The sequence below is a fragment of the Schistocerca cancellata genome, chromosome 12 (genome assembly GCF_023864275.1).
Source record: "Schistocerca cancellata isolate TAMUIC-IGC-003103 chromosome 12, iqSchCanc2.1, whole genome shotgun sequence".
Lineage (NCBI taxonomy): Eukaryota > Metazoa > Arthropoda > Insecta > Orthoptera > Acrididae > Schistocerca > Schistocerca cancellata.
Genome location: NC_064637.1, coordinates 61537876 through 61550539, shown reverse-complemented (window position 1 = coordinate 61550539; position 12664 = coordinate 61537876). Strand labels below are relative to the sequence as shown.

Sequence of the window (12664 nt, the reverse complement as noted above, 5' to 3'; positions counted from 1 at the left end):
ATTTTAATTTGTACTCCGATTTTTTCTTTTGTTTCCTTTACTGCTTGCTCAATATACAGATTGAACAACATCGGGGATAGGCTACAACCCTGTCTCACTCCCTTCCCAACCACTGCTTCCCTTTCATGCCCCTCAACTCTTATAGCTGCCATCTGGTTTCTGTACAAATTGTAAATAGCCTTTCGCTCCCAGTATTTTACCCCTGCCACCTTCAGAATTTGAAAGAGAGTATTCCAGTCAACATTGTCAAAAGCTTTCTCTAAGTCTACAAATGTTAGAACCGTAGGTTTGCCTTTCCTTAATCTATTTTCTAAAATAAGTCGTAGGGTCAGTATTGCCTCACGTGTTCCAACATTTCCACAGAATCCAAACTGACCTTCCCCAAGATCGGCTTCTACTAGTTTTTCCAATCGTCTGTAAAGAATTCGTGTTAGTATTTTGCAGCTGTGGCTTATTAAACTGATAGTTCTGTTATTTTCATGTCTTTCAACGCCTGCTTTCTTTAGGATTGGAATTATTATATTCTTCTTGAAGTCTGAGGGTATTTCACCTGTTTCATACATCTTTCTCACCAGACGGTACAGTTTTGTCAGGACTGGCTCTCCCAAGGCCGTCAGTAGTTCCAATGGAATGTTGTCTACTCCGGGGGCCTTGTTTCGACTCAGGTCTTTCAGTGCTCTGTCAAACTCTTCACGCATTATCGTATCTCCCATTTCATCTTCATCTACATCCTCTTCCATTTCCATAATATTGTCCTCAAATACATCGCCCTTGTATAGACCCTCTATATACTCCTTCCACCTTTCTGCTTTCCCTTCTTTGCTTAGAACTGGGTTTCTATCTGAGCTCTTGATGTTCATACAAGTGGTTCTCTGATCTCCAAAGGTCTCTTTAGTTTTCCTGTAGGCAGTATCTATCTTACCCCTAGTGAGATAAGCCTCTACATCCTTACATTTGTCCTCTAGCCATCCCTGCTTAGCCATTTTGCACTTCCTGTCGATCTCATTTTTGAGACGTTCGTATTCCTTTTTGCCTGCTTCATTTATTGCATTTTTATATTTTCTCCTTTCATCAATTAAATTCAATATTTCTTCTGTTACCCAAGGATTTCTACTAGCCCTCGTCTTTTTACCTACTTGATCCTCTGCTGCCTTCACTACTTCATCCCTCAAAGCTACCCATTCTTCTTCTACTGTATTTCTTGTATTTCTTTCCCCCATTTCTGTCAATTGTTCCCTTATGCTGTCCCTGAAACTCTGTACAACCTCTGGTTCTTTCAGTTTATCCAGGACCCATCTCCTCAAATTCCCACCTTTTTGCAGTTTCTTCAGTTTTAATCTACAGTTCATAACCAATAGATTGTGGTCAGAGTCCACATCTGCCCCTGGAAATGTCTTACAATTTAAAACCTGGTTCCTAAATCTCTGTCTTACCATTATATAATCTATCCGACACCTTGTATTAACTGATCACTTGAAAATAGTAACCGAAGACAGAACTAGCCAATCACGTTACAATATTCATTTTTGTCGTCGTCTTCTTCTTTCCAATAACCCATTTGGAGTGTACGATGAATCAACTTTGGCTACTCTCAATTGTATTAGATTTCCTTAAGTTCAAAATTTCCTTCATCCTTTTGGACTGTTGTTCCTTTTCTTCTCGAGTCCACTTTCATCTAGTTGTTTTCTTTCTCTCCTGAAATTCTGCCTTTTGAACTGCCTTCTGAAATGTGTTCTGTTTTCTATTGTGTCTATTGTAATTCAAGCATTTTCCAAGTCCTTTTCAGGCTCTATGAACCATGTGGGCTTGGATTTGTAGCTATTGAGCAATGTAAATATCCACTTGGTTAGTCTGTTATTCATTCTGAATATATGCCCAAAAAACTGTAGTCTTCTCTTCCTCATTGCATCAGCTAGTTTTTCAGTTTTCAAGTATAGCTCTCTGTTTGGTCTTAACCTGTATTCAACATTATCGTTTCTTTTAGTTCCCATTATTTTCCTTATAATTCTTCTTCAGAGCTCCTCTAGTTTCTCAAGATCTCCATTTCTTGTTAGATTAAGTGCTTCTGCGGCATACACAGCTTCAGGTCTGGCCACTGATTGGCACTGTCTTAATTTCGTCACTTTTGTCTAATAATTACAGCCTAATAAAGAGAAAACTTGTGCATCACAGATTTATACAGACAGATCTCAATTCTATAAAATTAATAAAAAACACAAAATTTAGAATATAAAAATCATTATCGGACTTGAAAGGAAGGTTGAACTTACTGAGTAATTCATCTCCTGCCTGAAATCAACCTCTAGACAAGTGAGGTTCGGCCAGTTTGTGCAGATTCTGCGGAAGATGTCGACTTTAATTTTCCGCATCAACGTTAACTGACGCAGCTGTGGAACCATTTCTGCTGTCTGTAGGACCTGTTCATCAGTACTTTCACATCTGCAGTGGATGCACTTTGAACAGATGACCCCACAGCAACTCCTTCCTTGGAGTATGCTGGATCTGTGCGAGAGAAAGAGAGAGAAAAAAAAAGAGATTTTTTAAAAAATTGTTAATTTAAATTCTTATTCCCTTAACATAAGTTCAATCAATTCTATCCCTTATACATAATAAGTCATACAACACATAGGAGGAGTAGTTATAAATTTTTCCCTGGAAAAATGGAGTTCTATAGCTAATTTTGTGTTTGTATGTGGGTACATATCATGGCACACTACCAGAGAATTCAAAACTAAATTCACTGGCCATTTCACCTTTATCAATGGGCAGCCCCACTTACTTTTGCCTCTTGTGGCATGGGAATGTTAATATTAATTTGAAAATGACCAGTACCATTGTCGACGATGAGGACCGCAGTACCGGGCTTAGCCTTGTGACCGACGAACTAGCAATGAAAATCGACAACAAAATTCATGAAAATTGTCATTTCAAGATTACACAACTTTCGCAACTCTTCTCCAATTTTTACGGAGTCTGTTGCACTAAATTTTGGCAGAGAAGCTCAGTTACCACAAATTTTGCACTAAGTGCATTCCAAAAACCTTAACGAAACATTAAAAAAACTGACTGGCTGCAGCGGGGACCTTCCTTTAAGATGAAAATGGTAACAAAATTATTGAATATGTCACAACTGGGGATGAGGTGTGAAGCACGTCAACTGTGAAACAAAAAGGCAGCCAGTGGAATAGGGCCACAAATTCTCCCAAGAAATTGAGGTTGTGTTGCAAACGCTGTCAGCTAGAAAGATCACAGCTTCTATGTCATAGGCCTCTAAGGGAGTGAGTGTCATTGATTCTTTTGAATGTGTCGCAACAGTTAACTCTGAGGAGTTGTCAAACAATGCCAAAGTTAAGGTGGGAGATACAAAGCAACTATTGGGGAAAACTTAGCAAAAGCTTCTTTTCCCACCACGACGATACACGTTTACTTGCGGCTAATCATACCCAAGAGCTCTTAAGGGGTTTTGGATGGGATGCGTCTCATCATCCACCATACAGTCTGGATTTGGCACTGCACTGAACAACTACCACCTCTTCCCAGCAACAAAGACATGGCTCGCTACACAAAGCTTCGATACTGAGACCGAACTGCATGCCAGCATAAACCAGTGGTTGCAATTGCAAGAAGTAGATATATACAGAGACGGCATTGAAAAACTTGAGTCACAGTATGACGAATCAATTTCAATAGCAATTATGTAGAAATATAGCTTAAGAGTATACCTTTAAAATGTATACAGAGTCGGCCACAAAAATGTATACACACTTCAAGGAACGGAAAGCATTACTTATGTGTGAATTTTACATTTAATAATTGATCACATATTGAAACCCTGGAAGAAGATGGTTTCACCCTACTTAACGATAGACAGATACCTACATACATATGCCACAATGGGAAAAGTACCGTTCATATCACATTAACAAGAGGAGAAATAGAAGGAAGTATTCAACCAATATGGCACGACTCCATTACTCCTATACGAAAGCACATTCCAATTAAGATAAAAATAAATATCGTCACATCACCGCCAGCAAGAAAGACTCACCAAATCACACAAAGAAAAACTGATATAGAAAAATTAACAAACCAGCAAGAACAATTAACACAAATAGAAACTTTAATAGAGGAAGGACACCTTGAAAAAGCAACAGACCAAATAGAAGACCTCCAAAAAAATTCAGTGATACAAACAAACCCATAAACAAGGACGGCAAAAAGATGGTTCGATGCTGAATGCTACAGCAAAAGGAACACTGTTCTAAGACCGCTCCACAGATTAAAAAACCAGCACGACGAGGAAACATACAAACTGTACGCAGAAGTGAGGAGAATCTACAAAAAATTAATAGAAGAGAAGAAAAAAGAATACATAGAAAGAAAGGCAAAAAGAGAAGCGGATGAAGCAGAGAAAGACCCATACATAGCAGCAAGACCAAGAAAAATGGCTCATACACCAAATATAGACATGAAGGAATGGGAAGACCACTTCATTAAGATACTGAACAAACAAGGAATCCCCAAAGAAAGAGAAACAACATCAAACTAAGGAAAAAGACAATATATGGAAACCTCTAACTGAAGAAGATTTGAAAGAAGAAATAAAAGCACTGAAGAACAAGAAAGCAGCAGGACCCAATAATATATATAATGAACACATAAAAGATGCAAAAGAGACCCTCCAACACGTATGGACCAAACTGTTTAACAAATGCCTGGAACTTGGAAGAATTCCGACACAATGGAGATACTCGACAATAAAAGTTCTCTACAAAGGTAAAGCAGACCCAATGGACCCAAACAAGTACAGAGGCACAGCCCTGGAAAATATTCAATTCAAGATGTTTTCAAAGATAATCTCACAAAAAATCCAAGCCTCTGTGGACAGTCATCTCCCAGAACAACAAATGGGTTTCAAATCTGGAAGATCAACACTTACGGCAGTCAGGCTTCTTCTAAACAACATAGACGAAGCACTACAAAAGAAACAAATGTTCTATACAGTGTTCATGGACTTTACCAAAGCCTTTGACCTACTGGAAAGAGGTCTCATAGTGTGAGAACTGGAAAACACAATGGGAGAAAATAGCGTATGGGCAAGAATAATCAAGTCAATCCTCGAATACAACTTAATCACAATACCAGACAACCTCTCTTTTTCGAACCCCGTTCTGAAATCTAACTGAGTTTTACAGGGTGACCCAATGAGCTCTTTGCTGTACATTCTTGCCATTGAAGAAATACTCCGAATTGGAGAAAATGAAGAAGATGTATATGTGTATGCATACGCTGATAACATAGCCGTAGGTTCAACAGATATACAGAAGCTGCAGAGAATCGTTGAGAAAATAGACAGATGGTGCAGTGAACACAAACTACACATAAACATAACAAAGACAGAAAAGGTAATTTTCAGAAAAGGAGGCAAAACAGCCAAGAATGCGGAAATCAGCATCAGAGGACAAAAAATAAAAATCTCAGAGTTTAAATACCTAGGAGTGACATTGCCACCAACAGCCAAATGCTTCACAAAACAAACAACAGAACGTGCAGCCCAAGCAATAATAGCAATACAGGACATCAAAACCATCCGCCTACTCAGTCTAGAAACAGCCATGAAATTATTCAACACAAAAATCTTGCCAATCTTGGCCTATGGGATGGAGGTTATATGGTACCACCTGATAGAAAAAAATCTAGAAACACTAGAAAAGGTAAAATCAACTTATCTAAAAAGAGCACTAGGTCTCTCAAAGACAACAAGATCTAGACTAGTGTACCTGCTAGCGAGAGAGACATTCCTAATTGAAGACGTTAGACTTCGATATATGATGCCACACACCAGGGAATCCAGAAAGCAACTGAAGATCATGGAGGACAAATGAGAAAAAATATGGTCGAAGTTCTACGGCACCGAAGCAATGACGAAATGCTCACGGACAGCACCAAACTTCGAACAACGACATGTCGTAACTAGACTTCCTATTCACAGCTTTCATCATCTAATCTGCAAAAACAAAACTTATCACGACCCAACCACAACATGTGTATATGAACTGTGTAACAAAGCCTGTGAACGATATCACATAGAACTGTGCAATAAAAGAGTGAAATCGATAAATGAATATCCAAAAATGTAAAACGTAAATGTATAAAGTGACTGTATATGGCTATTTGGCTGCAATTTTATTAAATAAAATAATTGATCACATATGTACAATATTCAGTTTAGCACACAATTACTTTAAATATTCAAAATGTTCACCGCTTGCGGTTATACACACAACAGAACAACAAACAGTCACCACAACTATGTCAGTCAATGTTACAGTGGAGATCGCTGCATATGTCGCTGTACTCTTCTGGCAAAGTCCATCGAGCATGCACGGATCTCATCAATAGACATTATCTTTCACAGTTCCCCACAAGTACAAGTCCGTAGGTATTAGATTTGGTGACCGTGGAGGGAACTCTATGGGCCCTCTTCGTCCAATCCGATGCCCCAGAAAATTATCTTCCGGGATAGCTCGTACGGCTAGGTGGTAGTGTGGTGGCGCCTCATTCTGGCGGTAGAAGACCTCTTCATCAGCTCCCATAAAGTGCACATATACCTGGCAAAAATTGATGTGCACAACATTTCCAGGCACATTTCTCCAGTAACAGTAGCATCAAAGAAAAGGTGTCCTACTAAGCCCCTAGATGATAGTCCACACCACACATGAACCCTCTGGTAAATTTACCGCTTTATCCACACAAACTTGCACATTTTCCTGTGCCCAGTACACACTGTTATGCCGATTCACGGTTCCAATAAGTTTAAATTGTGCCTTGTCGTTCCATCCTATCTTCGTCACAAATTATTCACCATCAGTTACCATTCGCCCACAAAATTGCATTCGGAGATCAGGATCGTCATCATTAATCGCGTGCAGTAATCGTGAAAATTAACCTTTCCACTTTGCAGCTTTCAGAATTCTTCGTACCCTTGTACTGCTAACCCCCAATTCACGTGCACATTGTACAGCAGACTTCGGTGGAGAATTAAATGTTTACAAAAACATGGGAAACGATGATGCAGCACTTTTAGCTGTATGCTATCTTCCTGATCTTCCTTTGTGAGAATCACAGATCATTCCACGCAGTTCAGACTTGGCAACGACACGGTTAATTGTTAGACAGGTTGGCAGTTCTGTTTCAAACTCCCACCTCCACTGATGTTGCACTTCAACAGCATTATCACACTTGAAAACCCAGTTCACAATACATTTTCATTGCTCAAATGTCAAGCGTGTTAGAACTACCCTGTTTTCTCAATACTGAGATGAAAGTACCAACATCTGTTTAGCCAACGACCATACTACAACACACACTTAACTCAAACCTAAAGACAATATCAATATCTCGACAGATCCTCACAAAGACTGAATATGTTCTTCTGGTGGACACTATAATGCAATTTGGTTTTTTCATATTATAATTTTTTTTAATAAAATTATAAACAGCCGACCAGTTGCAATGGATAAAGAATACTTTACCTAGGTTTCAACAAATTTAAATTTGTCTTCTTCAGAAGGTGGCAATTTTACATTAGTATGGACTAATGTACCGTCACGTAATGTGACAAATCCTATTTCTAGGGCTATATATTTTTATTTTGACAAATGGATCTATGCCGACATTTGTAAAAACAGCGATGGAACATTAGTCCATACTAATATAAAATTGCCACCTTCTGAAGAAGACAAATTTTAATTTGTTGAAACCTAGGTAAAGAATTCTTTATCCATTGCAACTGGTCGGCTGTTTATAATTTTATTACGTGGAATCGTTGCTGTTGTGCAGCTATGTTTAAAATACATAAATTTTTTTATTTCAAAAAATCTGTTACTTTCTGGATAGCCTTCTTACTAGTTCAAAATGGTTCAAATGGCTTTGAGCACTATGGGACTTAACTTCTGAGGTCATCAGTCCCCTAGAACTTAGAAAACTACTTAAACCTAACTAACCTAAGACATCACACACATCCATGCCCCGAGACAGTATTCGAACCTGCGACCGTAGCGGTCACGCAGTTCCAGACTGCAGCGCCTAGAACCGCTCGGCCTTCGTATTAGTGTTTTACTCTCAGAGGGGCCTTATCTCTCAAGAGGGTGCCTTATGTGGCAGCTTCTAGCTGTTGATGAGTAGGAGGGAAATAAAATACTTGTATGGCCCAAGAAGACTGGAGGATAAACTCTGTTAAATCCATAGACAGTAAGCTCAACAAGCCAGTAGTAGATAAAATACATGCACTCAGGCACAGTGCAAGCTTCAGAACCATCAATTCCCAGTGACTAAGACTTGGTACACTGAACATAGGGGCACTGATAGGGAAGGTGGAGGATGTGACGGAGTGGCGAATAAAAGAAGACTGGGTATTCTAAGATTGTCAGAATCCAGTTGGAGTGGTAGGGAGTGGACATATGGTGTAATGGAGTCATAATGAGGAAGAAGGAAAACATGGAGTGGCAGTAGTTGTGAGAGGCGACCTGATGGGACTAAGTGAGAGGATGATTGAGGTAAGAGGGAAAGTGGGACAGGGAAATTCTGCAAGTACAGGGCTATTACAAATTATTGAAGCGATTTCATAAATTCACTGTAGCTCCATTCATTGACATATGGTCATGACACACTACAGATATGTAGAAAAACTCAAAGTTTTGTTCGGCTGAAGCCACACTTCAGGTTTCTGCCGCCAGAGCGCTCGAGAGCGCAGCGAGACAAAATGGCGACAGGAGCCGAGAAAGCGTATGTCATGCTTGAAATGCACTCACATCAGTCAGTTATAACAGTGCAACCACATTTCAGGACGAAGTTCAACAAAGATTCACCAACTGCTAACTCCATTCGGCGATGGTATGCGCAGTTTAAAGATTCTGGATGCCTCTGTAAGGGGAAATCAACGGGTCGGCCTGCAGTGAGCGAAGAAACGGTTGAACGCGTGCGGGCAAGTTTCACGTGTAGCCCGCGGAAGTCGACGAATAAAGCAAGCAGGGAGCTAAACGTACCACAGCCGACGGTTTGGAAAATCTTACGGAAAAGGCTAAAGCAGAAGCCTTACCATTTACAATTGCTACAAGCCCTGACACCCAATGACAAAGTCAAACGCTTTGAATTTTCGGTGCGGTTGCAACAGCTCGGGGAAGAGGATGCGTTCAGTGCGAAACTTGTTTTCAGTGATGAAGCAACATTTTTTCTTAATGGTGAAGTGAAGAGACACAATGTGCGAATCTGGGCGGTAGAGAATCCTCACGCATTCGTGCAGCAAATTCGCAATTCACCAAAAGTTAACGTGTTTTGTGCAATCTCACGGTTTAAAGTTTACGGCCCCTTTTCTTCTGCGAAAAAAACATTACAGGACACATGTATCTGGACATGCTGGAAAATTGGCTCATGCCACAACTGGAGACCGACAGCGCCGACTTCATCTTTCAACAGGATGGTGCTCCACCACACTTCCATCATGATGTTCGGCATTTCTTAAACGGGAGATTGGAAAACCGATGGATCGGTCGTGGTGGAGATCACGATCAGCAATTCGTGCCACGGCCTCCACGCTCTCTGGACTTAACCCCATGCGATTTCTTTCTGTGGGGTTATGTGAAAGATTCAGTGTTTAAACCTCCTCTACCAAGAAACGTGCCAGAACTGCGAGCTCGCATCAACGATGCTTTCGAACTCATTGATGGGGACATGCTGCGTCGAGTGTGGGAGGAACTTTATTATCGGCTTGATGTCTGCCGAATCACTAAAGGGGCACATATCGAACATTTGTGAATGCCTAAAAAAACTTTTTGAATTTTTGAATGTGTGTGCACAGCATTGTGAAAATATCTGAAATAATAAAGTTATTGTAGAGCTGTGAAATCGCTTCAACCATTTGTAATAACCCTGTATATGGATCACAAATTGGAGGGTCTGCTAATGAGAAGGAAGACTCTGAAGATGAAATGCAGACACACTTAACTGAACAGAAGGTGAAGACAATGATAACTGAGACCTAAATGCACACATGGGCAAGGGAAGAGAAACAGAAAAGGATAAAAATAGTTACACTCCTGTAAATGGAATGAACTAGCAGTTAGCAAAGTCATAAGGTAACAGGTAGAGTCATGATCTGTCAACTAAGACTACAGTAGACTACACAATATGTGACTACAACACAGTCAGAAGTATCGAGCTAATACTAGTACATTCTGAAGCCCTAGATAGCGATCAACGTCTTTTAGCAGGAATGGTTGGAGGTATTAAAGAGGAAAAGGAGGCAAACAGTCACAAACACAATAAGAGTACTGGAAAACACTTTTCGATCAATGGTGCCAGTTTTTGAATTCTTCCATAAAACTATATATCTAAGTGTGGACAATAATGCTAAAAAAACGCCTTGGCTTCTACATACAGGGTGTCCATAGTTAGAGTTCCAGTTTCAAAATGCTTTAGAAAGGGAACACCTGTTCAGAATGAAATCGAATTTGAACAGTATCTGATGCAGGGAGAAACATTATGGAAGAAAGGAAAAATGTAAAAAGTATTACAGAACAAATAACACATAAATTACAATATGGTGACTATAGTTCTAGTTGCACATTACATCACCTGTACTGCTTAGTCTGGACGACTGCACGAGTCCGTCAGTCTAGAGTTGTGGACCTGCTTGGCTCCAATAAATGATGCCGTCAACCTGCACTATCGACATTTCCTAGTATATGGAAATGGACTTCAACTCCTGACATAATGTTCCGTCGCCACTCACCATCAGCTTTGATCCGAGCGAGAAATCCCAGAGTGAATGTCTATCTCGCTGCCAGGTCAGCAGAAAGCAATTCCTGAATATGGGTGATTGTGTACGGATAGCAGTGCAGTATGTTTTGTAGGATTTTATTCTCCGTGCTCACAGGCAAGTCCAACGTTCAGGCATTTCCTTGTCCACTGCACATTTACGCTCCACTGCTCGACCCTTCCTGCACTACTGTGGCCACACATTCGATAGACGTTCGATCGACTGCTTCCCTCTCTCTGCCACACTGCACTTCAAAAGAAGTTTTGTTTTTGGACTTTGTAATCATTTTCCCCAGAGTCCTAGCAGACATCAGACCAATGACTTTTTGTGCCCTCTAGTGTCCAGAACTTCTGCAGGGCTACTGGGCACACAGTCACCATTCTCGTAGAACAGCTTTATCAGCAGCACTCAAGTCTTCACGCGGAGACGGTCACATTGGGCATCTCTGATGCAAACAGAGGAACAATCGTGTGCTGTGGATGTGTCGGTGTCCATATTCTAAAGCTTCAGTGCCATCTATTGGTAAAATTTTCATTAAGGCCCCGTCCTCTCAAAGATGGACCACTCATATGATGCTCAAATTTGAGAGCATTCCAAGCAGCAGTTCTTTTTCCTACAGCTTTTGAAACTGGAACTTTAATTACAAATGTTCTGAATTCACATAATTTTTTGCATCATAATCCACAAAGTCAGATGGTGTATTCACCTCCAAGGGTTTTTGACAGTGTAGATATCAACAAGGGGGTAATATTACCAGGATTTTGGTGGAAAAACAATGAAATCTATAATTCCTGTAATAAATACCTAGGAATGCAAAGACAAGAGGCAAAGCAGTAAGGGGTGATATGACCAATTACTTTACAAGTGATCATAATCAGTTAGCTTATCAAGATATGTACAGAGAAGTTAATCTACTGCTTACTAAACATGCATACTGTAGCAGTCTCTACGTTGACATAAAATCAGACTTTCTACTCACCTCTGCACTTGTGTTTACACAGGGATATAAAACTCTTGGCATTAAATGCAGACCACTCTTTTGCCTCATATTTGGCACACATTTGAAGAATTCAGAATTTTTTGAATGCTTCACCAAACACAATTCTGAGCTCACCAACAACACCGTGCCAACTGTTTTCCAGACTGCAGTCTGAATATATTGCTTTTGACATCCCACTGCTTTAGTTGAAGATGAATCACACATGTCCACTTCTTCATTGCTTAACACAACAAACTCAAAACAACAAACTAACAAAACGGGATGTGACTATACGTGAAAGAACAAACCTACACACATAAACAAAACAATTACGTTTTCGCTCTGACTCTTGACTGCACTGAGAGAAGTGGGAAACAGAGGTCAAAGCGATGGGAAAGCATTTACACTGCACTGCAATATAAAATATTCCCCAGCCGCAGTGGGCAACACCAGCAACCCATCGGCAATACATTGGCAACCACTTGTAACTTCAGTAATATTGCCCAGCCTGACTGCAAAATGACTTGTATTGCAGCCACATTGCAACTATGTTGAAAGCAATTGCTATATCAAATATTGCCATAAAATATGGCCCGTGTAAATGCACCTTAAGGGAAGAAGTTGCAAAGAAAAACCGAGCATTCCATATACCGTAAGTCCGGTCACGTCAATGTGACTGACACCTATGTTCAACGTCAATATGCAATAACCATTCACAGATGACAGATCAGTAGAATCCAAATTCACTCATGTATCCTGCTAAGAGGTGGCTAACATTATAAAATCCCTAAAAAACCTCAAATCTGTGGGCTGGGATGAAGTCTCAACAAAAATAATAAAAGCAGGAAAGCAGGATGTGATAATAT

At 40.1% G+C, this 12664-nt stretch overlaps 1 protein-coding gene across 1 annotated transcript in view; it reads right to left on the bottom strand.

Moving 5' to 3' along the window:
* The window catches only part of LOC126109716 (uncharacterized), a 146750-nt gene that overhangs the window by 89579 nt on the left and 44507 nt on the right, over positions 1 to 12664 (bottom strand). The window contains exon 3 of the mRNA XM_049914772.1: positions 2271 to 2502. Within this exon, the coding sequence (XP_049770729.1) occupies positions 2271 to 2502 (232 nt within the window). The remainder of the gene's footprint in view (positions 1 to 2270; positions 2503 to 12664) is intronic.